Source organism: Sorghum bicolor, chromosome 3, assembly GCF_000003195.3.
Source record: "Sorghum bicolor cultivar BTx623 chromosome 3, Sorghum_bicolor_NCBIv3, whole genome shotgun sequence".
NCBI classification, from domain to species: Eukaryota; Viridiplantae; Streptophyta; class Magnoliopsida; order Poales; family Poaceae; genus Sorghum; species Sorghum bicolor.
The window spans coordinates 73,464,562-73,490,387 of NC_012872.2; the positions used below are offsets into that span (position 1 = coordinate 73,464,562).

The 25,826-nt window shown below is 45.1% G+C and overlaps 4 protein-coding genes and 1 long non-coding RNA gene across 5 annotated transcripts; 4 read left to right on the forward strand and 1 right to left on the reverse strand.

The window, feature by feature from the left end:
* Nucleotides 738-2,721, forward strand: LOC110433888. The gene is made up of 3 exons (XR_002451307.1): nucleotides 738-1,112; nucleotides 1,276-1,417; nucleotides 2,255-2,721. It is a non-coding gene; the product is annotated as an uncharacterized LOC110433888 (long non-coding RNA).
* On the forward strand, nucleotides 3,518-12,710 carry LOC8074092 (RRP12-like protein). The gene is made up of 18 exons (XM_021456869.1): nucleotides 3,518-4,159; nucleotides 4,261-4,783; nucleotides 5,228-5,476; nucleotides 5,852-5,940; nucleotides 6,088-6,298; nucleotides 6,374-6,555; nucleotides 6,686-6,925; nucleotides 7,623-7,921; nucleotides 8,118-8,211; nucleotides 8,306-8,362; nucleotides 8,460-8,594; nucleotides 9,481-9,546; nucleotides 9,740-9,853; nucleotides 10,743-10,904; nucleotides 10,988-11,116; nucleotides 11,207-11,308; nucleotides 11,943-12,019; nucleotides 12,082-12,710. Exons 1-18 carry the CDS (start codon nucleotides 3,596-3,598, stop codon nucleotides 12,449-12,451), a joined length of 3,663 nt encoding a protein of 1,220 aa, XP_021312544.1. The 5' UTR covers nucleotides 3,518-3,595; the 3' UTR covers nucleotides 12,452-12,710.
* On the reverse strand, nucleotides 14,975-17,740 carry LOC8074093 (cell division protein FtsY homolog, chloroplastic). Its single transcript, XM_002459089.2, has 11 exons — nucleotides 17,408-17,740; nucleotides 17,215-17,319; nucleotides 17,032-17,105; nucleotides 16,894-16,952; nucleotides 16,544-16,581; nucleotides 16,225-16,345; nucleotides 16,060-16,128; nucleotides 15,887-15,969; nucleotides 15,729-15,797; nucleotides 15,539-15,601; nucleotides 14,975-15,453 (listed from the first exon to the last, which is right to left on the reverse strand). The coding sequence occupies exons 1-11, from the start codon at nucleotides 17,711-17,713 to the stop codon at nucleotides 15,340-15,342; spliced, it is 1,101 nt and encodes a 366-aa protein (XP_002459134.1). The 5' UTR covers nucleotides 17,714-17,740; the 3' UTR covers nucleotides 14,975-15,339.
* LOC8074094 (phospholipase A1-Igamma1, chloroplastic) lies at nucleotides 19,522-21,663 on the forward strand. Its single transcript, XM_002456914.2, has one exon. It carries the CDS (start codon nucleotides 19,733-19,735, stop codon nucleotides 21,323-21,325), a length of 1,593 nt encoding a protein of 530 aa, XP_002456959.2. The 5' UTR covers nucleotides 19,522-19,732; the 3' UTR covers nucleotides 21,326-21,663.
* On the forward strand, nucleotides 23,412-25,063 carry LOC8077382 (G-type lectin S-receptor-like serine/threonine-protein kinase At5g35370). Its single transcript, XM_002456915.2, has one exon. It carries the CDS (start codon nucleotides 23,500-23,502, stop codon nucleotides 24,889-24,891), a length of 1,392 nt encoding a protein of 463 aa, XP_002456960.1. The 5' UTR covers nucleotides 23,412-23,499; the 3' UTR covers nucleotides 24,892-25,063.

Here is a 25,826-nt window from a genome sequence, read left to right on the forward strand (position 1 = left end):
GGGGGAAAATGGTCCATTGTTCATATGAGATGGCTCCAGCCCTGTTGAAATGATATATGGGTCCTGCATGTTTGCCTCATGTACCGCTTGTGAAATTGTCCATGTATTTCTTTTTGTCCTATGCTTCAGTTGCCATTGATCCCGTTCTGGCATCTTGTTGGCACGCCCTGTGTTATAGAGTTAATTTGCTCAATATAAGTATACAATTTATAGATTGAAAAAAACAATCTATAATATGTTGGCGTTGGGATGATAACCGTGATATTATAATACAAAATGGTTTATTATTTCATTACATAATATGACTTGCATCTACTAGAATGTTTTTTGTGAGCCAAAAGTAACATGAACGAGAGAAAAAAATTGAAGTCCTAATGTATAATATTTTGTAGGCTGTGGAACTAATTTGTTTCCTCTGAACTGCACTCTACGGCAAGGACGAGGCCATGGCTGGTGATGCGTCTCTCTCCCTTGTGCACGCCCTGGCAGGTGAATGCCTGAGTCAGAGTGACTGACTGATTGGACTTGCCTTGCAGAACTCAAGTCTGACTTGATGGAGGCGCTGCAAAGGGAGGTGAGGTCGCTCGACGACGACAGCTGGTTGTTCGTCGTGCCATGGTCCTGCATCAACCTCGTCTCCTGGCCTGGCGAGAAGAGAACACAAGAACAACAAGGGATTCTTTCTCAAATTAGTTGAAGAACTTGGTTTTCTGGTCAGTTTTTTTAATCTATATACATATGGCCTGAGTTTAGTGTTCCTGTTCCTGATGAATGAGCTGTGTATATTCCTGACATGATTGCTACCGGTTTTATTTATATTTCTACCCCACTGGGAGCATGTGTTTATCAGGTGCTTACCTGCCCAAGTAACACGAGAGACTATCAGAGCTGGGGCAAGCATCCAAGAAAACAAGGAACTTTTAGGGTGTAGATGCTTGCGCTTGTAAGAAGCCTCGTCCATGACTCCATGATGGTAGTGAAGGTTGGGATTCCATCTAGGCTGCAGCATCAAGGATGATTTGGTCCAGTTTCAAATCAATCTGGTTGCTTCCTGCTAATTCAATCTCAGGCACATGTGTGGATTTTCAAGTGATTGAGATGTCAATGTCATGGTATTGTTCATGATCCAGTTAAATTGGCTCTCAATTCAATTTTTTGTGCTGATACATGTATTCCTAAGCAGACCGATTTGTTGAATATATTCATGGGCTTTCCTTCCACCTGTGCATGTTCTAACACTATTGGCTTATATATATTTCTTCTATTTTCTGTTAGGTTGTTGAGCTCCAGCAAAAACGACACCTTGAGCAAATGAAATGAAGCTCCAACAAAAGTGACACCTTGAGCAAATGGAATAACCAGCATGTAAGGTTAGGGGCCAAAATCACTTGCAAATGGAACAATATAGTTGGATCAGGTATGACATGTAGCTGCTTAGCCTTTTTTCTTGATAACCAAAATCTTATGGTCTCTGCATTTATGAAACACAGAAAAACTAAAAAATTATTAAAGTGTTGTTAAATGCTAACCTTGCAGATGCAGTGTTTTCATGGGGATACTGCCTCTGATTGAGAGATTGGAATAGTGACATCATATTTTTTTTGAGCGCAAAGATACTATGAAATTATCTAGGTTTTTGGTTGCTCTAAAATTGGCTGCACAATATACAAGGCCAGATTTTCATGCAGAGTTTCACAAAATACTAATAAGTAGATATGAATGTCCTCTAATTTTATTTTGTTTGAAAGCACCACTCCTGTGCTCTCCTATCAGTACTATGATATCCTCGCAGCCTACGATACATCTCGTCTCTGTTAAGTTGATTTCTCATCAGTACCAATTGCAAAAATGCAGAAAATAATTATGCTAAAATTATTAAATCAGCTTAAAACCAACTGCACTATTAAATAGTTTCTCATCAGAACAAGATGTCTGTGCTTCCTAAGTCTGACTATAATCATTAAACCAGCCTAAAATTAGATGTTGAATGAACAACTTCCACCTTCACTTTAGGATATCAATGTCAAGGTAAGTCGTGGTTGAGGTTCAGTTTTCTCCAACCTTGGTAAATATTTTTTTGTTCTCCTCTGATCTGAATATAAACTGAACATAGCATTTATTGTACAACTGGCCTTAGGATTTGCCTTTTTATTACAGATTATATTATAATAATAATATTGCTCCCTTTCCTCTAATGCCCATTTTTTTATAGAATCTAATTACTACTTTGATATCTGGCGTCCTAAATTGATAGGGAGCTGCTTGTTTGTTCCTAAGATGATGTTCGTTGGGGACAAACCGCGAAGGTCCACAAGGGGAAGCAAGTGACGATACTTTTGAGGCATGCATACTCGTGCCTCACATGTCTGTGGCTACTTTATTGGACTGAATTTCAAGTATCTGCTTTAGTTGTTGTTTTAGCTCTTGCCGAAATGAATGGGTGTTATGCACAGGATCCTTGCAAAAAGAGGGTAATAGTATACTTCAAGTTAATTAGTCTCTAGGTTGCTTCCATCCGTTATAGTATTGTGCAGACTGATGACTGGTATGCGTTTGAGGTTTTTTGTTTAAATTTTAGTAGGCAATAGGGTACTGTGATCAAAACATTAGTGTGGGATGTCCTATCCTTCAAGGACCTTATAGGAAATATTAGTGATGGTGTCAACAGACCTCCAGAGATCTCTAATGTGCTCACAAGAGAATAAAAATCTATTGTATGACTCTTTGTATCATCACATTCAAAAGACATTCTCCTCACATGAGGAGTCATGCCATTGAATTCTTGATATCAATTTCAATGAACAATTAGTTAATTTTCATTTGCCTTTAGTATGTTTAAGTCAAATTTAGTAGTCCTGTTTTCCTTTTATATCTCCAAATAGGTATGGTGATCAAATTATAGCCATATAGGTATGGTGATTTTTTGACACACGAGAACATCCAAGCCTTTGGCCGCTACAGCTGGAAATGTTCATGTGCTGCAGTGGAGCGACTTCTTGGAAACATGGGCCAGAATATGATGTTCATAACTGTACTCTGGCATTGTGTGACCATGTCTAGTTTATTGGTTTTACACCTGAGATTTAGAGGCGATGCCTAGATTCTGTGTTTAAGGATGAATAATGAGTGTTCATGATTATGTTTCATCAAATATATTCCAGTATAATACACATTCACCCTTGCAATGTCTTTTTGAGATACCAGTGTAATACACATTCATATATGTATATCGTGGTATTAAATTCCCGTTGCAACGCACGGGCATTTACCTAGTATTGTATAATAAGTAGTACATCTATGTAAGTTATACGTACACACATACATACATATATATACATATAGTAATTCAAACATATCCCTGCTTGTGTCGTATAAAAGCTAAAAAGTTAAAAAAAAAACAGAGAGACGTTTGAACCGAAATGAGGAGATGTTTAATCCTAGGACAGGACCGGCTAAAAAAAAAGAAAAAGAAAAGAGTGGTCAAATTTTTAATCCTAGGGCACCCCACAGCTCAAAAAGAAAAAAAAAAGAAGAAAAGAAAAGGGAAAGCCCAAACCCCTTGCGGCGGCCTCTCAGCTCTCACACCGCCGCGGCCATGAAGCGGAAGCAGAGAGCCTCGGCGGCCGCCGCCAACGCGGACCACGACTCCGACGCCGACGAGCCCTCTCAAACCCCGCTCCCCCTCGAGTCCTTTTCCGGCGACGCCTGTGCCGCCCTGACGGCTCGCTACGGCCGCTCAACCGCCCCGCAGCACCGCCACCTCCTCGCCTCAGCCGCCGCCATCCGCTCCATCCTCCTCGACGACGGCCTGCCCCTTACCCCAGTGTCTTACCTCCCCGCGGCCGTCTCCGCACTTCGTGCCGCCGGGTCTGCAGACCCCGCTGCCGCCGCCGCCCTCGCCTCTCTGCTTGTCATCCTGCTGCCCCACATCCCGTCCTCCCCTTCGTCCCTCCCGCCAGACGCCGCCTCCGAATCTGCCTCCGCACTCGCCGCCTTCCTCTCGTCCCCCGACGCCTCCCGGCTCCCGACAGGCACCGTGCGCTCGGTTGTCAAGTCCCTCGGCCACTTGACCCTCCATCTCGATGCTGCAGCTGACTGGGATGCTGTGGCGGCGCCTCTGGAAGCTCTCCTTGCGGCTTCTGTGGACCAGCGGGCCAAGGTGAGACAGTTAGTAGCCTAGTAGTACTAGGAATTACCGAATTAGCAATAGACATTTTGCATTGCAACCTTGCTCATGTGGATGTCAATTGCTGCTTCTAGGTTCGAAAATGTGCGCAGGAGAGTGTTGAAAAGCTGTTTGCTTACTTGGGACAGTGTGATTGCACGATGAAAGCTGGCAATGCTGCAACTGGCATGTTTGAGAAGCACATTTCTTCAGCCCAAAGTCTTATCAATTTGAATTCAGATATTTCTGAGGGTAAAGAGACAGAAGCGGCTCATATGCTAGGCACAATGGTGAATTTAGTTCCATATCTATCAAAGAAGGCAAGGAAGAAGGTGTTCTTGGATGCTTATCAGTTATTGGGCCCTTGTTTTACCCCACTTACGAGGCACGTTCTAAGGCTTTTGGCAACCTTGTTGGATCATCTGAAGGCTGAAAGTGTTGAATCCGAGGTGGAGAGTCTTGTATCCTTGGTGGTTGCTTACCTGCCTTATGATGAGAAGAAGCCTGATGATACCATTGTCTCAGCATTTCACTTAATTAAAAGTTGCTTGGATAAACTTGTTGGCCGCTCAAAATTGTGGATGGAAGCTCTTCCAACTGCATTCGAGGCAGTTTCAGGTGTGTATGTTTACATGTCTTATGCACCAGCCTTGTCTAATTATATATATTGACGCTTTTATTATGAGTTTACGGTATACACATATCCATCCAGAAAAAAAGGTTTTTCCTATTGACACGACTGGCTGACCATCTTTGGAAATACACCATGCTTCCTCCAATGTATTCAATGTTTCAATAGGAAGGAATTATTCTTTTAGTATCTCCTGACTGTTCAAAGCTGCCATCTAGTTTTTTTCAGGTTGTTTTTTAGAGCATAACTTGTATGCTGTCGCCATTTTAATTTGCACTTGTCTACTTAGGTTTCTTGCGAATATTGCATCCTTCAAAATCTGTAGTTTGTGGATCACGCTTATGCACCCTTCTAGTGGCAACTGTTTCTTTTCTCTTTTTTACTATTCTTTATATATGAATGTAACCTATGTTTAACTCTCAATTTGGCAGGATACTTAATTCTGGGCAAAAAATGTTCGGATGATATAGCAAAAGTGGTGCAAGATTGTATTGATTCTCACATTGACCAAAATGTTTTTGTCGCTAATGGACCACAGCTAACCAACAGTGGCTTTGAGGGTTTGAGTGATCAAAGTGCCCTGAAATCAATCTGTTTAACAATCAACAGCCGACTTCACACGTGTGCTTATCCTCCGGATAGTATCTTAACAGTAGTATTGGGTTTATTTCTGAAACTTGGTATGTCTTCAGTTTTTTCAGCAGTGGATCTCTTATCTTCAATTGGACTATTGCAGAGATATTCTGAACTCAGAATAATTAACCTCACCATCTTGATTTTTGAATGTGATTTTACCTCCACATAAAACTGCATGTGCCTTTTCTACATAGCATATGCAAAATGTGCTTGTTGATTACAAACAAGCACTTGAAACACTACAAAAGGGTAGATGATGCACCATAAAATGATAAATAAAAATGTGTTAGCTGCAAAGTTAGGAGCACCCGCGTAATCATTTTAGACAGACAGATGAACACACCTTTCAAATCTCTTTGTATGATCTTATCATTCAGTCAAATGATTCATTAACTATTCTGTTTGAATTATTTTTCCAGGAGAAAGCTCTTTTGTCTTTATGAAAGATGTCCTACTTACTCTGTCAAAGTTTGCTATGAAAGTGGACAAAGAATCACAACTGAGGAATGTAAGTTCATTTATTGGTATAATGGTATTTGCCTTGTCTTGATTACTGTGATGCCCTGCAATATAAAGCATTTCTCAACTTCTTTCGTGACAGAAATATATATAAGTGCTTAAACTGTAGTTTTTGTTGAACTTATATCACCTGCAGGTTGAAGAATGCATTGGAGCAGCAGTGATTGCTATGGGACCAGATAAAGTACTTTCATTACTTCCAATAGCTTTTGATGAAAACCGGTTGACATGCTCAAATACTTGGCTCCTACCTATTCTGGACAAGTATACATACGGAGCTCCGCTGCAATTTTTTCTAGAGCATATTGTACCACTAGCAAAATCTGTACAAAATGCATCTAACAGGGGTAAGTAACTAGATACAAATAACTCATCAAAAAGCACACAAAACCCAATTTCATATATTTTTTCTTTAATTTCAGTCAAGAAAGAACGGAAACGTAAAGACTTGCAATCTTGGACTGATCAACTGTGGAACTTGCTTCCTTCCTTCTGCCGCTATCCGATTGATGTGCATCATAGCTTTGATTCCCTGTCCAAGTTGCTGATGGAGATTTCAAAGAGTGATGACTGTCTATACAAATCTGCTGTTAAAGCCCTGCAGGTTTGAATGCTCAAATATCATACAATGCTGTTCTTTTGTTGTTTGTTATATAGACCCCTTTGATATTTCTGCCTTCAGAATTATAAAGATGGTTCAGGCTATATCTTATATATTTTTTTTTGTTTCTCAGCAACTTGTAGATGGGACTAGAAGATTAAGTACTGGTGGTCAAGATGTTGAAATCTATATGGAACTTTCAGCCTTGTTCTCCTCAAAACCTGATAGCTTCAAATGTGCACGTTTAGATAGGTGCTCCAAAAAAGATGCCCGCAAGAACTTGAAAGTTCTAGCATCACATTCTACCAGTCTTCTCTGCACTTTCACGGATTATTTCCTCGACTCCTCACCTGAAAAGCGTGCTCATTTGAAGGTGCATCTCCTACTCATTTCTTTCAATTTTTTAACTGGTTACCTGTGACTATTTGAATTTTTAAGTATTAAATCTGTAGTGTACATGCTGTGAAACATCTTATCTGGCTGCACCCTATTTTAGCCTCATTATTTTTTCTACAAGAGTTTGATTTGTTACAGCGTACCTATTTTTGTCAGATTTGTACTTCCGAACTGTGAGCTAAATTTGTTTGGTTGACATAGGTAAACTACTGAGGTGTAATAGAACTTCTTTTTATTCAAGTGCAAGTTTTACTAAGTAGAGATTTTGATGCAAACCATGATCAAGATCAAACTTCACATTTTCCATTCTGAAAGTGAAATGATCCCTGCTATAATTAAAAAAAAAACAGCTCTATCTGTTATGGGTTAGACTCCAGAAGAAGGAATATTTTTTTTTCTGAACAGTTAACACCCTAAATGGATGAATGCTAAGTACCAACACAGTAAAGTTGGGTTTTCCAAAATTTGCAGTAGTTTCCACCTACAAACTAGCATTTTTGGTGTATATATGCTTAGTGGAACGTAACTTGCAATAATTTTCATTTGGCAGGCATTTATTGGCTAATGTTGTGTGGGCTTAAATACTTTCTCTGTTAATAATTAATATATTGTGCTTATAGGCAATATTTTTTAGTACACATTTTGTACTTGATCCGGCCCATTTCTCTTTCCAGGTTGCTTTGAGATGCCTGGCTCAACTTTCTGGTAGCATGAACATATGTGAGCTTTTTGTTTCACTAGTCAAAAGGTTTGATTTAGAAGATACTCCATTGGAGCCAGAATGCAAAACAGATGAAGAAGATAGGATAGATGAACTTGTCAAAAAGAAAGATATGAAGGATGAAGAAAGTACTGAATTCAAAACTGATGAATTAGATAGGAAGGATGGAGAAAGTACTGAATGCAAAACTGATGGGATAGATAGGAAGGACGAAGAAAGTACTGATGCAACAGTGGAGCTAAATAATAAGAGGTTTGTTGCTTCTTTTCACTCACCTACAAGATTAATTTTTCATGCTCAGTCGGTTTCTGTTCAAAGAGAGCTCACAAACTGCTTGATGATGTAGTTTTGCTTGTGCATGTTTCTTCTGATGATGCTCAATCTCATCTTGTTACTTTGTGCTAGCCTAGGATTTGTACATTATATGATTATAGTATTGCTTGTGCAGGTCTCTTCTATTAGAACTCATTTCCACATTTGTTGAAGTTGCTGATGAGGATCTGCTTGATAAACTTTTTGGATTTATCAAGTCTTGTTTGCTGGTACTCTCTATTTTCTTTCTGCTCCTACCCCGAAGACCCCAACTCTTAGTGAACATTCATTTTTTTTAATAAACTTTATCTATTCCTTCTGCAGGACAGCAGCATGTCTTGTCACAGCAAAGCTCTCTTCGTGTTAAGCATAATTGTGAAGGTTAGTGGTAGCTTCCTGTCAGTCATGACACCTTGATGTTTTTCTTCCTCTTCTTGCTTGAGATGACCTTAATGTCTCATCTTTTTCTTACTTTCAGGAACATGGTGAATATTCTTTGGCTCATTTGGATGAAATGATGCTATTGCTTCATGGAATGAAGTCAGCTTTGGATAGCACAGTTTTAGAAAGCCAACTATTATGCTACCAGCATTTATTGGTTCACATGATTAAGGTAGGCTGACAGTTGTATTTTTTATTTTTTCTCAAATCATAATGTGATTAGTATCTAGAGCTTTACTTTAGAGGGCCTGTGTTTCACTGGTGCTTTGTTTGAAACCATTATGGGGTTTCTCTGGACCATCATGCAACACCAGAGTCTACTTTTCCTTGCTTATTCGTATATGCCTGCAGACTATGCTTATATTGTTACATCTCAGTGATGTCTACACAAAAATATACAACAACAACAACAAAGCCTTTTAGTGGGGTAGGCTAAAGTTGAAACCAAACATGAGCCCCTAGTTACGGTTCAGTACTCAAGTTTCTTTTGTTCCAAATTTATCTAGTACTTGACAAGTAAACAACTAAACGTTTCAATTTCAACTACAGGTAGGAACTGGAGAAAAAGCACAAGTTTGTTTTCTAAGCTGCACTCTTTTGTAAAAAATCTGTTGGTTGTCAGAATCTTAACCAAATGCTAACACTAGAAAATTTCATTCTTATTATATGCAACAATGTAAATTTCAAAAAGATTTTAAGCGAACTTAACATGCATCGGAAGTAGACAACTATACATTAATAATTGGACATGAACAAATGACTTCTACTTTTGCAAAGTGTGTGTGCATGCATGTTGTGCCTATAATAAATATGCAACTCAATAACGACTTCATTCTTCATCTTTATGTGTTTATCTGATCAGATTTACTTCACTAAGACATCACGATGCCTTTTTGAAATTGGATGTGCCTGCTACTGAGTCACGAGCGATGGACATAATGTTTATTGAAATATGACTTTATTTCTTATCTTGCGCTTGTGTTCATGAATTGCCTTAGCTAGTTTTGTTTTGAATAGTTTGAGTGTTTTTCTCTGACATACATTTTTACTATTTCAAGGTTAATGAAGAGAGCACCAGCAAGAAGGCATTCTTGATTCTGAATGAGCTAATAGTTGCACTAAAGGTTTTCCTTTCTTATCTTCACATGCTAAACAATTATCAAATGTGTATTAGATAATTTCCTGCTAAAAGTACATCATTCCTGTATGGAAATCTGAACAGTAATGGTGTATGGAAAAGGTTGTAACATGAGAAACTCTCTCTGATGCCAATGTGCTCTATTTATTCAAAATTCCTTTCTTTTTTTTCTGGTGCAGTCTAAGAAGGAAAGTAGAAAATTAGCATATGATGTGCTCCTGGCAACTAGTACAAATTTGAGGAGCTCAGAGTCAAATAGTGCAGATTCAGATCTTCAACGACTGTTTACAATGGTTAGCTACATAAAATACTCTATTCTTAACATATTTCCCTTTGTTTTATTTGGTTTTGAAATTTATTAATAGTGCCCTGTCGGACAGTTACCTTTTATTTCCTGCTGCTAGTTATTTCCGCCGAACATTTTTCCGAATAAACTTATGGCATTTCCTATGCATTTATATATGGAGGACATGTCCATCGGTATCTTTAGGCTTCATCTGGATGCATCCCCTCAAATCCAAGCATATTACTCCTCCATTCCGCAACGTAGGTTGTTTTAGTTTTTTTCTAAGTCAAACTTCTACAATTTTGACCAAGTTTATAGAAAAGTGCACCAACATCTACAACATCAAATGATTTCATCAAATCCACTCTAAAATATTTCTTGATAATGCACTTATTTGGTATTGTAGATGTTAATATATTTTTTGATAACTTCGGTAAAAGTTTGAGAATACTCCATTTTTAGTCTACTTTGAAGATATACAATCACCAACACTAAGATTTAAACCACTAATAATATCACAAAAAACTCCGATTGTTCTCTTAGGAGCACAGGGAGGCATCTTCTAAAGGATAATTTTTGCTACACAATTCTCATGGAAGGTATAGAACTATGGGGGCTTTTGAATAAGTGGTATCCATGGTGCTTACACCTCGTAAATTATGTGATGAGCAATGAAACCGCATGAAGACGCAATGGAGCTTTAACAATAGCTAATCAAATGCCTAGCCTTTTCTTTTTTTCAATTCACAACTATTTGCAAACTTGTAATGTCTATACATCACATGGATTATTTTGTGAACGTCATAAATAATCAGTGTAATTCTATATGTTAAGCACGTAAGTTGCATTTACAAGTTTTATTATTGAAGCTTATTGACTATCTTCTTTTTATTCAGGTAATGGGATATCTTTCAAGTCCATCTCCTCACATAGTGAGTGGAGCAATTGCTGCACTATCATTGCTTATATACAGTGACGCTAATTTTTGCATGGAAGTACCGAATCTGATAGAGTCAGTATTAGTTTTGCTGCAACATAAAGCCATTGAAGTAATTAAAGTCAGTTCTGTGATTCCCTATGTTCATCTTTTCAGTTCTTTTCCTAATTCCTATTATTGAGGGTCTGGTATGCTCAATTTTAGGCAGCCTTGGGCTTTGTCAAGGTATTGGTGACTTCTTTGCAACCACAAAAACTATTGAACTTGCAAGCAGATATTGTAAGTGGGATATTACCATGGTCATTGGTTACAAAGCACCATTTCAAGGGGAAGGTTGGTAGAAATATTCCAAGGTTTAATTCCCATATTTTATTTTTTTCTATATAGGGGTACAAATGACATGCTGTGATCTTATATTTGCAGGTTGTACTAATATTAGAAATATTGATTAGGAAATGCGGGTTTGATGCTATCAACTTAATTACTCCAGACAAGTTCAAGGGCTTTGTTAGAAGTGTGGAAGAGGTAAGGTTCACATTACTAACTTGCCATTTAGCTGTGGAAACAATATATTAATTGTTTGATCAATGGGGCATGTTTTTAGTGAGTTCCTTTTATGAACTTTATATTGGTAATGACTAAGAGCAAAATTGATTGCATGTGTACCTTTGACATGTGTTTTGGTAGCCCTGTATATGTATTTGTAATCGGCATGTCTGGTTAAGGCATATGATATGAAGCAGATCATTAAATACTCCCTCCAGGTTGGTAAAAGAAGTCGTTTTGGACAGCGATACGGTCTCCAAAGCATAACTTTGAGTTCTTATTTTTATAAAAATATTTATTGAAAAGTGATATATGTATATCTTTATGAAAGTATTTTTCAAGACAAATCTATTCATATGGTTTTCACATTTCCAAACTTAACAACTTAAAAGTTATTCATGACTTTGTATTCTCAATGTTTGACCCAAACCTTGTCCAAAACGACTTCTGCTACCAACCTAGAGGGAGTATGTATACTCAATTGGTATCCTGTACTGTTTTTTTTAGTATGTACTATATTCATCCAGTTAACACAAATACAGATTCATCGTTTGTACCTTGTGTTCTACTCCGTATGTATCATCTCAAAATAGTGTGTACTTGCAATTTTCAGGGTCGCAAAGGAAATCGTAACCAGACTGATGGTGCACATCTCAAGGCAAAAGAACACGAGCAACGTGATGGCAAAAGGTTAGCCGGGAGTCATTTTTTCTGGTGCTTAACAAATTGCTTAATGGTTTATTGTTGTACAGGAGGAAACAGGTCGACTCTAATGCTGAAACTGGACAAGAAGGAACACCTAGTCGACCACCACCTAATAGTTGGTCAGCTGGGAAGAAGCAGGGCAAGGATTTTCATTTGAAGAAAAGGACAGGGAGAGGCAACCCTCATGCTGCAAAAAGGCATCAAAGCAGAGATTCAGGTGGCAAAGGCGACAGGACTAATTTCAAGCCGAAGTCAAAATGGCAACCAGGAAATAGGCAAGGAAACAGAGGCGATAAATCGCCTGGCAGCAACCATAAAAGAACTAGGGTCGGTGCCTCCAGCAAGATGCAAAATAGTGAGGCTCGAGCACCTGGGCACTCTCCTAGTTTCAAGAGGCGTAAGAGATCGACAGCATGAGATGTTTCACTTACACCACCCAGTCACCGACCGGGATTCATGGCTCGTGGGGATGGCTCTGAATATTGCAATCGACCCCAGCTTTTACCTATTAGTGCTTTCATCTTGAAGATGTTTGCAAAACTTGTGTACTCGTCTCTGTTGTGAATCCACCGTTTTGTAGAGTAAAATTTTGACTTGTAGGTGGATTGAGTACCGTGCAATCAATGGATTTTGGTTATAAAGAAATCAATAGTGGATCTATCACTTTGGTTGATCACGTCCTTGCCTGCTTGTATCTACCCTTGTGACGGTTTCAGCTGTTCCGTTCCTGACATGTATGGTGTTGGCAAAATTGTCTAGTATTCCCGGGAATAATACCTGGGCATAAGTAGCGGATCCAATCCGCCCCTGCTTCCGAATTGAAAAGAGCAGCAGCCAAAGATCTTGCACTTTTCTGAGGACGATATCGAAGTCACCTTTGACGAGCAAGCTGAGCTGCAAGGGCTCATACCCTCAGAAAGCATTGATTGGCGACGTGCTTGATGCTCGAAAGCACTTGGTACCGCAGCTCAAATCAGTCCAGCCCAACGACATCTTCCGTGACTACCATGCAACCTGCCCCCCTCCATCATTCTTGAGTTCTCGACTCTTACCCGAGCGCCCAAACATTACCCACGCCATCCCAAAGGAACGTCGGAATAATAATATACAGGATAAAGAGATACAAATAATAGTCACCACACAGTGGTAATCAACAATTAGTAATTTGACTCCCAAGCATGCATCTTCAGGTTTAGTTTAGGTGCAACATGGTCTCTTTCTCTCTCTGGAGAAATTGGCTATTATAGAACTCCAAACAACTGGTTTCTCTATAATAAGACTTGTAACGTTGGTTTTTCTTAAATATGACTCCAAACGTTGTTTATAAGCTCTAATGATATTTTGGGTCTTTTTAATCAATTTTGGTAATTCAAAATACATGTATTTTCAGTTAATGACTGTATTGCCCTTCAGCCTCTGTACACAGATCAAAGTTTTAGTTTCTCTCTGAAAAAAGATCGACATTTCCACCGTGAGTCTTCCATCGCCCGGGCCTGTTCGACTCCGCCGCCGCCCCACCATGGTGACGCCTCTCCCCGGTGATCCACCATCACCCAGCGAACCCCCGACGGCGGCGGGCGATCTGCTCCCTCCGGCGGCCGTCCAAGCTCCATCTTGCAGCCTCGTTGCGCTGGCAGGAGACCAGACGGCAGGCGACTTAGGACTTACCTCACCAAACGTGTGACTTCTCTCATGTTCTTCACCTCGGATATTTGGACACATAAAGATCTTCGAGGTCATTTTCCTGGTTAACCACCGTTTCTTCACTTTCTTCCATAGCATCGTCCTCACCTAAATTTAGCAAAATATTATTAACTCTGATGCTAGCATAAGCAAACTCGAATGCTGAACTGATCGGGTACCTCACAGCTAGCCTTGCAGCATCTTAATTCCGATGACACCAAGTGCTAGACTTGCTGAACCTCCTTACAGTCTCTTGCATAATCTTTCAGCCATGTTTCCTTCTCATCCTTGTCCTCGACCATTAGGTCTTCAGACCATCTCTTGATTTGAAGTGTGGGACGTCCAGGATGGATGCTGGCTGTGTTCCTGATGGCAGCCTCTGCAGCCTCTACCCTACTTCTAGTAGCACCATAGCAATAAATGTCGACACTGAGGTTCTCCAGGCTTGCAAGGTGCTCAAAGGAGAACTCAAAACCCATATCAGACTCTGATTCTTCTGCGTTAAACTCGAGATTAAATCTTTTGAGCATTGGCATCGCTTCCCTTTCACAAACCATCCTCAGCCCACCAATCCCTTTGGTCCGGAAAACAAACTCCTTCAGGCAACAGAATAGTTGGCTGCCAATGGTGAGCCTGTCACCTGGGGCTTCACTTGAAATCAGACTGATGTAAAGCAGTGAGGGCATGCCTCCGAGTATGCAGAGCTCTTCCTGTTTAATTTTAGTGACACCAATGCCAAGGTTGGGCAAGACTAACAAGAGATGACACCCTTTGTGGAAGTCTACTAAGAGAAGGACAGCATATGAGCTTCTGAAGACATCGAGCATCACTGCATATCGAATCCATCAGTTTATCTGCTGCTGGGTAATCTCCAGAGTCGATCTCCAGTACAACCCAGATATCCCAAAAGCGTCGTTTATGACTCCAGATGTGGATTGTGACCATTGAGATAATTTGTATGTACTTGCATACCCTTTGTTTCACTTACTGGAATGATGCCACTAAGATCCTAGCAGACCCCATTTTCATGCCGGCATATCCTTGCCACCAAAAACTTGTCCCGAATTCTAGCAGGCATATCACTAGCTACTGAATGCTATTTAACGTAGCCTCTATCTTCTTGCCGTGCGCAGACTGAATTGGGGATGCATGGAAGAAACCGGAAGATCAGAAATGAAACAGATTTGGTTATGGTTGTGCAGAGTTCCCTTATCACTCCCATGCTTAGCACACCTGTAACTGGTGAGGTCGCAGATAATCCAAGAGTTCAGTTACATTTAGAGTAAGAAATTACGATCGAGTATATTTTCCCATTCCTTTCTCTGAATCCTCCCGGTGCAATTCGAAAGTTTACAGTTTCCAGCCTCTTACACAGGGACCCACAGGTCCACAAACTCCACCAACAAAAACTTCAGCTCCTAGCTCGTTACGGACTGGAAGACAAATTCTGTCTCAGCTTAGCTCCGACTCCAATTCATTTTACCCTGGCCTTGTGCTTCCTACACTACTGTAGTTTCAGTGGACACAACAAGAATAACTTACATGAAGAGCCAAAGCAACCACAGTCGACAGAGTCAAAAGCTTTACAGTAGAAGCATGATTTTTCTCCACAAAACCCGAATTTATGGGAAAATGGCTTCAACAAATGCCTCAGCGTCAAAAGGTTGCAGGTCTTCCATCCCTTCACCAACCCCAATAAACTTCACCGGGATTCCAAGCTCATCCACAACACTAACCTGCAACAGACCAAGCAAGAAAATCCAGGTTAGACACTACCAATGGCCATATTTCAGTTTGTTTATGTAACAAAGTTGTGCCTACCACACAGCCACCACGTGCAGTGCCATCGAGCTTCGTCAGGATGAATCCTGTGACTCCTACAACCTGGACAAGAGCCAAGAGAGTACAGCATCAATAATCCTCCTTTTTCCTTTTTTAGCGAGGAGACCAATAATCATCTTTAACAAATGATGATGAAATTCAGTACTGAATTATAAGGTTCAGTGATTACATCATTGAACTCTCTTGCTTGCTGTAACATGTTCAAGCCAGTCGTTCCATCAAGAACCAGTAAAATCTCCTGTAGACAATTGAACAATATGTAGGTATTACCAAATAAAAATGAGCAAACAAATCAAATTAAATCTGTACACATTGAATACAGCATACATTTGGAGCACCAGGAAGCGCTTTAACTAGGACTTTTTTGCAAGAAACTAGCTCTTCCATCAAACCATAATTTGTATGAAGTCCTGCAAAAGATGTTACAATGTAGTTAATTTCAGCCCCCAACAAGTAAATACCTAAACAGATGATAATCAAAGTCTGTCCAACAACCATACTTCCTGATGTATCACATAGAACCACATCAAACCCTTCACGCTTCCCGCGCTTTACTGCCTGCGAAAGAACTACCAAACAAGTCAAATTAGATGAAACATAAGAGCATAGCTCCTTATAAGAGAGCAAAGTGCTTTCATAATGCTCGTCAGACCATGCAGTCATACCTGCTGGAGGCTGTGCCTTCTTATCATTGTCAATGACAATCTCTGAACCAGTTCTCTCAGCCCAAACTTCTAGCTGGTCACGAGCTGCTGCTCTGAAGGTGTCACCTGCTGCCATCAATACCTATATTACAGTTCAAAGCAGGAGGTGCAAAAACTGATTAATTCTGTGGGAAAACACGGTTGATCCAAAACAATAAATAGAGGGTAAGCAGCAAATTACTACTACGCTCCAGCAACAATGTTCTGAAGCAATACACAGCTGTACCTTTTCCCACACAACTAGCCTACAAAACAGGAGATGTTGAGAAAATAGACTCACCTTCACTCCTTCGTTCTTAAACCTGTAAGCAAGCTTCCCTGCAAAATGCAACAAATGAAACGCATGATCAATCTATGTACTCATTGATACCATCATGTTTTAAAATTCAAGAAAAACATCCTTTCAAAATTAATCAAATATAGAAAGAATAGAGTGCCATACCAAGCAGTGGCTCCAGTACAAAGCAAATGTGGATATACTGATCTACTCAAACTACGACCACATAGTTCTAAGATTACTAGGAACAGAGAGTGTCTCTTCCAGTTGAAAATATGTGTCTGATTAATTTGGACAGAGAAAAGTTTATCTAACTGAATGCAGCGCAATCAACAGCGCAGCAAACAGTGTACCTAGTGAGGTTGTCTTTCCACCGCCATTCACTCCCACGATCATGATGACAGCCGGCTTCCTGGCATAACGACAGAGCGAAATGAGACCTCGCAAACCTCAATCAACAAAAGATTCTCATAGGCAGGAGGGAGCAAAACCTGAAGCCGAGATTGAGCTCCGAGTTGCCGCCCTTGCTCGTCAGCAGTTCCAGGATGCACCTTTTCAGCGCCGCCTGCACCACCATCGGTCATCAACACTGTAAAATTTAAGTCGCTAAACGGCTAAACCAACGAAAATGTTCAGTGAAACTGGAAACAGAAGCCGAGACCGATCGAATTGACCTTTATCTCGGCGCCGGACTTGAGCTTGCCGTCGCGGATCTCCTCGCGGAGCGTGTCGACGATCCGGAACGAGATTTTGGGCCCGAAGTCCGAGACCAGCAGCGCCTGGGTGTGCATCAGCAAGGAACACCATCAGAGCCAGACCAACGGAGCAGAGAGCAGAGAGAGTCGGAAGGGAGAGGTGAGGTGGCACCTCCTCAAGGTCGTCGAGGACGCGGTCGGTGTCGGCGAGGTTCCAGTAGGTTAGGAGTTCGTCGACGACGGAGAGGTTCTCGCGGGTCTTGGAGAAGCCGGAGAAGAGCTTCTCGACGTCGCTCTTGGCCTTCTCCTTGATGAGGCGACCAAGGCGGGTGAAGAAGCCCGCCTGGCCGGCCGCGGCCGAGCAGCGCAGGATTCCAGCGCGGCGGCCAGAGTGGGAGTGGGAGCGGGCGCGGGCGGAGGAGGCGGCGCACCCGCCGGCGGGGGAGAGGAAGGGGAGGACGTGGGAGGGTGCCGCCATTCCGGGCGCTGCGGATACGAGCGCTGATGGGTGGATAGCGCGGCGTTGTCTCTTCTTCTCGGCGGCGAGGAACAGGATCCAGTGGGCTTGGGGGCCCAAACGAACAGGGCTCGAATGTGGACTTGAGGGCCCAAAACTAACGGGACTTGAATGTTTTTGGACGTAGAGACCACGAAGAGGCCCACAAACCGCGCACGGACCAACACGTAGTATCGTTTTGTTTTTCTTTCGCTCCCTTCATTGTCTATGAAAAAATAACCATGTATTATAATTAAGATATTAATCCTCTCAAACACTATCATAAATCATATAGAATATTAATTCATGAATGATAAGGAAAATATATACAATGCATGTCTCGTGGAATCCTGAAAAACATAAGACATAATGGTTTTTCTAGATACATACATTAATTTTAGTATGTGTAGTGTATACCTAAATAGTACATAGTAAAAACTATGTATTAAAAAAATAAAATGTATTGTTATTTCGAATGGAGGGAGTAGTCTAAATTTAACATATCCAAGTTCCAACTACCATGTCACATGTTATGCAACCACTAGAATAATAGTGTTCTTTGTAAAATTGAGTCGACCTGATGAATAGTTGCACCTCCCAATCCAAGTGTGTCACTCCCTGAGGTATCTAGAGTTTGGACCACAGTGGTAAGCGGCCAGGGAATGGTCCTGCTTCCTAACACCCCCCTCTATCCCAGGGACAGGGAGCAAGGGTCTCCCATATTTCCCACCATTGGACGATGCAACCTTTAGGCCCTCTTTTTTTTTTGCAGCAACATATACATGAAATTCACAAAGTTCAAATTTATAGGAAAACGTAGGGACATGATTTTTTTTGCATTCCAGACATACCCTTACCTTTTTATTCCTCCCTCCTTCACAAAACAAATACACATATCATATCTCAAGAAGTCAACTAATTTAAAATTTAACTAGATTTTAAAAAAACAGTATCAACAATTATACATCCAAATAATAATGCTCATTTGAAATTATGGATATGAACATTTTTTTCATTTGTTGTTGATTAAGCTTGAGATTGGTTGAGTCCTCAAAATATGATATGGGCATTTTTATTTTTGGCAAGAGAAATTATTGCACAATAATGTGTTGCTTGACATCACTTAATCACTAGATCAAAAAGATTAAATGGGCTAACAGGTTCAAGGTCCTTCCCTGGTGGCGATAAAGGTATCGATGCCCTAAACCAAGAGAGGGTAGAGTGAGTGAAAAAAGTAATATCTTTTATTTCTTATTATGGTAGTTCATACGAGTTTGTATATGTTTTTTACTGTAAATTTAATTTCTATACTCCTTGGTTCTTTATTGGTTCAACTAGTATATATACTCCCTTTATTCTAAACTATAGGTGTTTTGATTTATTTAAATGTATAGCCAAAGTTATGTATCTACTAAAAAGCTAATTAAAATGCCTCATAATTTGAAAATGGAGGGAGCAGCTAATTTTTTAGCGCCTATGAACTCTTTTTGAAGCACACTATGGTTGCTGTTAGGTCTATATATGTTGCATACTTTAATTTGAGGGTTTTATTGACCCATTTCCATTTTTCTTTAGGATGAAATTAAAATTGAAATAAAACGAGATCTTCAGCTGATATTTTTTTCCTAACCGTACACTGCAAAGGTGGCACGTGTGCATAAGTGTGAACTACGACGACAACGGCACAAATCGGAGAAGTGGCAATAGCTAGCAGGGGGCCCTGCCAATTGTGACAATTGTTATCATATATTATTACCACCGCGTGTATATATAGCAACGTCATGCATCTCCTACCTCCAGCACGTACCCGCAGCAAAGAGCTTAAACCTCGATCGCCATTAGCTGCTAGCGAGAGCTAATTAACCAAGAAGCGCTTCCTTCGCATCTCGCAAGCCCTCACCGTACGTACTACCCAACTGTTCTTCCGGCCCACGCTAGCCAATTTAATTAATTTGCTGCACGTACGACGCACCCGGCCGGATCGCATCGCATCGATAACCAATGATGGCCGGCATCTCTTCAACCTGCACGAACCTCCTCCCCGTCGACCTCCGTCTGCCGGCGACGGCGCTGCTCTTCCCGTCGACGACGAGCAGCGGCCCCTCCTCCACTCTGATGAGTCCGATGAGGTGTGAGCGTCGTCCGCACCAGCGCCGGCGTGGTGCTCGTCTTGTGGCATCGGCGGTGACGACCGAGCCTCCGTCGTCGGTGGTCGGGGACATGGAGCGGGGCTCGCTGGCGGAGAAGTCCGGGCGGTCGGACGGGCAGCTGGCGCCGCGGTGGAGGGAGATCCACGGGCGCGGCGACTGGGAGGGGCTGCTGGACCCCATCGACACGGTGCTGCGCGGGGAGCTGATCCGGTACGGCGAGTTCGCGCAGGCCTGCTACGACGCCTTCGACTACGACCGCTTCTCCCGCTACTGCGGCAGCTCCCGGTACCCGCCGCCGACCTTCTTCCGCGACGTCGGCCTGGACGGCGTGGGCTACGAGGTGACGCGCTTCCTCTACGCCACCTCCAACGCGCGGCTGCCCAACTTCGTCGGCGCCCGCCGCAAGCACCGGTCCGGCGACGACCCTGACGCGCGCCTGTGGAGCGAGACCGCCTCCTTCATCGGCTTCGTGGCCGTGTCCACCGACGAGGAGACGGCGCGCATCGGCCGCCGGGACATCGCCGTCGCGTGGCGCGGCACCGTCACGCGCCTCGAGTGGGTGGCCGACCTCACGGCGGCGCCGCGCCCGGCGGCAGACTTCGGGATCCCCTGCCCGGACCACGGCGCCAAGGTCGAGTCCGGCTTCGCCGAGCTCTACACGGGCAAGGACCCGTCCTGCCGGTGGTGCCGCTACTCGGCGCGGGAGCAGGTGCTGGCGGAGGTGCGCAAGCTGGTGGACCTCTACCACGGCCGCGGCGAGGAGGTGAGCGTCACCGTGACGGGGCACAGCCTCGGCAGCGCGCTCGCCACGCTCAGCGCCTTCGACGTGGCGGAGACGGGCGCCAACGTGTCGCCGGACGGCGGGAGGACGGCGCCGGTGTGCGTCTTCTCCTTCTCCGGGCCACGGGTAGGGAACACGCGGTTCAAGACGCGGCTGGAGCGGGAGCTGGGCGTGAAGGTGCTGCGCGTGGTGAACGTGCACGACATGGTGCCGACGGTGCCCGGCGTGCTGTACGTCCTGGACGAGAGGTCGTTCCCGGAGGCGGTGCTGCGGCTGATGGACAACCTCGGGATGGGCGCTGTGTACGTGCACGTCGGCGTGGAGCTGGCGCTGGACCACAAGGTGTCGCCGTACCTCAAGGCGGAGACGCTGGACCTGGCGTGCTTCCACAACCTGGAGGCGCACCTGCACCTGCTGGACGGCTACCAGGGCCGCGCCCGGGAGTTCAGGCTCTGCGGCAGGGACCCGGCGCTGGTGAACAAGGCCGCCGACTTCCTCCGCGACGAGCACATGGTGCCGCCCGTGTGGCGGCAGGACGCCAACAAGGGCATGGTGAGGGCGGAGGACGGCCGCTGGGTGCTGCCGCCACGGCACAGGGAGGTGCATGACCACCCGGAGGACACCGACCACCACCTCCAGCGGCTCGGCCTCGCCGCCAACTGATCGGCGACGGCCATGCATGAGGATGTGCTGCACTAGCTGCTGCGTCCTGCGTGCGTGCGGCGTGTGCAACGGCCGCGAGCTGCCTGGCTAATAATTGGCAAAGCTTGTGCATGCCAAGGGTGTGTCGTGTACTCATTTGGACGACGAGAGATCGACTACTACACTCTACACATCATTACTATATTGTTAGAAGACAGTTTTCCCTTGCCCGCTCAAGGGCATTATTATATTCCAAAGTCCAAACTAGTTCTCGTTCGTTATAGGATACGTAATTATAATAAATAATGTGATATTTTAAGTGTACAACTTTGCAGATTTTTAACGAAATCTATTTCTTAGGGTCATGGTACACATTACAGATGGTCGAACGGGTAGCCCAATATTATTGGGCACTATAACTTTTTTGTATCATGTCCAACCCTCGACCCAAACACAGCCCTAAGGGACTAAGTCGTGTCAATGGGCACAACGACCCGAGTCAGTGGTGCATTGTCACTGTCGCCGCAGGTTACAATCACCCCATGCATCATGTCGTTGCGCCATTGTCATCATAGTCACACCTCGCACAAGGTCATCGTCGCCATTGAGAAAGGCAGGAAGTGGCCTTAGAGGAGAAGATGGCATAGGGAGCGGGTCAGAGAGTGTCCTGGGACTACCAACCAACGACCTAGGGAGCAAGAGGTTTTGCGGTCAGGAGTTGGAGGCGAGCAAGAGAATTTGGTGGCTAGGAAGGAGGAGAATGTGAGAGAATGAGGAGGAAGTTAGTTTTATATCTAAGTTTTGTATCCTACGTTTAACAGACAAAAATGCTACAAGTCAAATGGGCCACCATCATTCCAGCCCATTGTGTCGTGCCCCTACTAACATCGTGGCCCAAAGTCGAGGCCTAGACACATCCCTATACCAATGGTTGTACTGGCACTGTGGGCCATAGTCACGGCTTAGTCGTGCCCATTCTAGCTCAAACACTATGAACATTGTGTGATTCCGGGCTAAGGTTGTGCTCTTTTGGGCCGTGTCCGGTTCATTGGGTGGCATATGTTGTTTAACTAATTGCTTCTTGTAGATCTTAATTAGTATGAGTCTCATGGCATGTTTGTTTTTGCATCCTCAGAAGCCAGAAGGGCTTGCCAGCCCGAGCAGTGTTTCCAAAAGAGTCGTTTTTTGTGCATTCTCTGTCACAAAAAGAACTTGTTAATGGCATTTTCGATGGTGGGGTGTAGGTTGCAGCGCACCATGAGTTACTATTCGGACTGGAGATTCATCCGATGAGAGATTTGCTGCTCATCACCCAACCATAGGCAAATCTAGCCTAAAACATTCATCAGAGTTAGCTTAATTATATGACACAAATTTTCTTGAGTTTTAACAGTATTTTATTAAAGGATTTATAAATTTTGTCGGAGTCGACGACCCGATATACACATCTAGATTCGCTCCTGCACCCGGCCACTTTGGCCTCGGTTAGTTCACGTCAAAACTCAAAAAACTTTTTAAGATTCTCGTCACATCGAATCTTACGGTATGAAGCATTAAATATAGTTAAAAAACAAAAACTAATTATACAGTTTGCTTATAAATCGCGAGATAATTTTTTTGAGCTTAGTTAGTTCATATAATTAAACAGTATTTGTCACAAATAAACAAAAAGTGCTACAGGACCCGAAAAACAAGGCCTTTGTACGCATACACAGCGGTGAAGACACACAGATGGCGATCTCAGCTACTCTATCAGCTGCAGTCTGCAGTTCTGCACGACCGCCGGCTGCCGGCAGCTGGATCTGGATCGCCTCCTTTCGTTGACGCATGAGCTAGTCCGCCGTCACGTGCACCGCTGCGCCAAAGCCCATGGTTCCTTCCCGCGTCCTCCCCGACCCGATCCACGACGACGGTGCCAAGGCCACGTCGGCGCCACGCGCTCGATCTGCGAAACCAGCGGCTTCCCTCTTCTCGGTGTGCGCGCAGATCGCAGTCGCACGCGGTGCGCCGCGCCGACACCGCGAATCCCGCTGCCCGCCCGCCACCACCGCCGCGCGGGTGCTCCTGCACGCTCTGCTGCCTCTGCTATAAAACGCGTCCCATCGCCACGATTATCCTCACGTCAAACTCCTTGGTCCTTGCCAACCTCTCCCGCCCGGTCTGCGACGCGGCGCGCGACGACGACGCACCTCGCCATGGCCCTCGCCCTGTCCCTCTCCCTGTCCCTCTCCCTCCTCCTCGTCGGCGGCGTTGTCGTCCGCGCGCAGCCGTTCGACTACCCGACGGCGAAGCCCTCGACGAGGTGGGCCAACACGGACGCGTCCCTCCCGCACCACGTCACGTACGCGGACGGCTCCGTGGCGCGCGCCGCGCTGCTGCGGCTCAACCCGGCGGGGTACGGGCCCTCCTACGCCTTCGGCTTCTTCTGCACCAACCACCAGGCGCCGCCCTGCGCCGAGTTCCTCCTCGCCGTCGCCGTCGTCTACTGCAACAGCGGCGGGCTCATGACCTCCGTCGTGGCGGGCATCCCGCAGGTGGTCTGGTCCGCCAACCGCGGCCAGCCTGTCGGGGAGGGCGCGTCCGCGGAGCTCACGGCCGCGGGCGACCTCGTGCTCCGCTCCGCCACCGGCGCCGTCGTGTGGTCGTCCGGCACCGCTGGGCGGTCCGTGGCCGCGATGGCCGTCACCCGCGACGGCAACCTGGTGCTCCTCGACGCGCGGAACGCCACGGTGTGGCAGTCGTTCGACCACCCCACCGACGCGCTGCTCGTCGGGCAGTCGCTGCGCGCCGGCGCGCGCCTCGTCGCCAACTCCTCCGCCGCCAACTGGTCCGCGAGCCGGCTCTACCTGACCGTCGCCGACGACAGCCTCAGCGCCTACGTCGACGCCAAGCCGCCGCAGCGGTACTACCACCTGGGATTCAGCAAGGCCGCCGGCGCCTACGCGACGTACGCCAACGGGAGCCTCGCGGTGTTCGATCCGGCGGCGGCGCCTGCTGCTTCCACGCCGCCGCTGGCCACCATCCAGCTCCCCGAGGTCGGCGCCGGGACGGTGCAGTACATGCGGCTGGAGCACGACGGGCACCTCCGGCTGTACGAGTGGAACCCGGCCGGGTGGGCGCCGGTGTTCGACGTCCTGCGCCTCTTCCCGGACGACTGCGCGTTCCCGACGGTGTGCGGCGCGTACGGCGTGTGCACGGACATGCAGTGCAGCTGCCCTGACGCGGCCAACTTCCGGGCGGTGGACTTCCGGAGGCCCAACCGCGGCTGCGTCCCGACGGCGCCGGTAGCCTGCGGCGGGCCGCCGGCAAGGCTGGTGTCGCTGCCGGGGCTGGCCTACTTCAACGACCCGGCCACCAGCCTGAAGGCGCTGGAGAGGGTGAGCGACGCCGCGTGCAGGAAGGCGTGCCTGGACGAGTGCCGGTGCGCGGCGGCGCAGTTCGTGTACGGCGCCGACGCCGGCGACGGCTTCTGCTACCTGCAGTCGGAGGTGCTGTCGATGGAGACGTCGCGGCCGGAGGTGGTGCACTACAACTCCACCATGCATCTCAAGGTGCGGGCCACGCGTCGTCCGTCAGCCGGATTTTAGTGTGAGTGGAGGTGGAGTGGACTACTGTTGTCTTGGATTACGTACGTTTCCAGTCCAAGACAGTGATCAAAGATATGTCAGAATAAAGTTCGTTTTTTTCCCAAGAAGCTGCATTGTTCGTTTGAACATATAAGGCCTTGTTTAGTTCACCCAAAAAGCAAAAAGTTTTCAAGATTTCCCATCACATCGAATCTTGCGGCACATGCATGAAGCATTAAATATAGACAAAAGCAAAAACTAATTACACAGTTTAACTGGAAATCGCGAGACGAATCTTTTGATCCTAGTTAGTCCATAATTGGATAATATTTGTCACAAACAAACGAAAGTGCTACAGTACCGAAATCCGAAATCTTTTCGGAACTAAACAAGGTCTGTCGACGAAAGCTGGTCGGCAGTCTACCTTGGGGTATACCCACGGTAGTAGTTTATCGGTAGACGGTGCGCAAACTACGAACTCGATGGTGACGCAAGACACGGACAAGCTTTTTATCCAGGTTCGGCCGCCGAGTTGGCGTAATACCTACGTCCTGCGTCTGGTTATATTGATTTGTGTTGAGAGAATATGATATGATGTGGTCTGATCTGTCCTCTAGGGGACCCCTGCCCCTCCTTATATATCCTGAAGGGACAGAGTTACAAGCAAAGTATCCTATTTGGTACAAAATCTTGTAGCCTTGCGGTGCACGCCGACCAGTCGTGCGCCGCACGTCTTCATCTTGTGGGCCGAGCCACCTCTGATGGTGCGGCCCATATAGGCCCATGAGGGTATAGGGGTTTATACCCCCACAGCTAGTCCCCGAGCACCATGTATTATGATGTAACACGCCGTCTTGAGCTTCTTCGATCAGTGAGGCTTGACGTCTTCAATAAGCAGGAAAGTCGCCCAAACAGTTGCAACGGTATTTTGACCAACTCCAAAGACAGTTGATCAA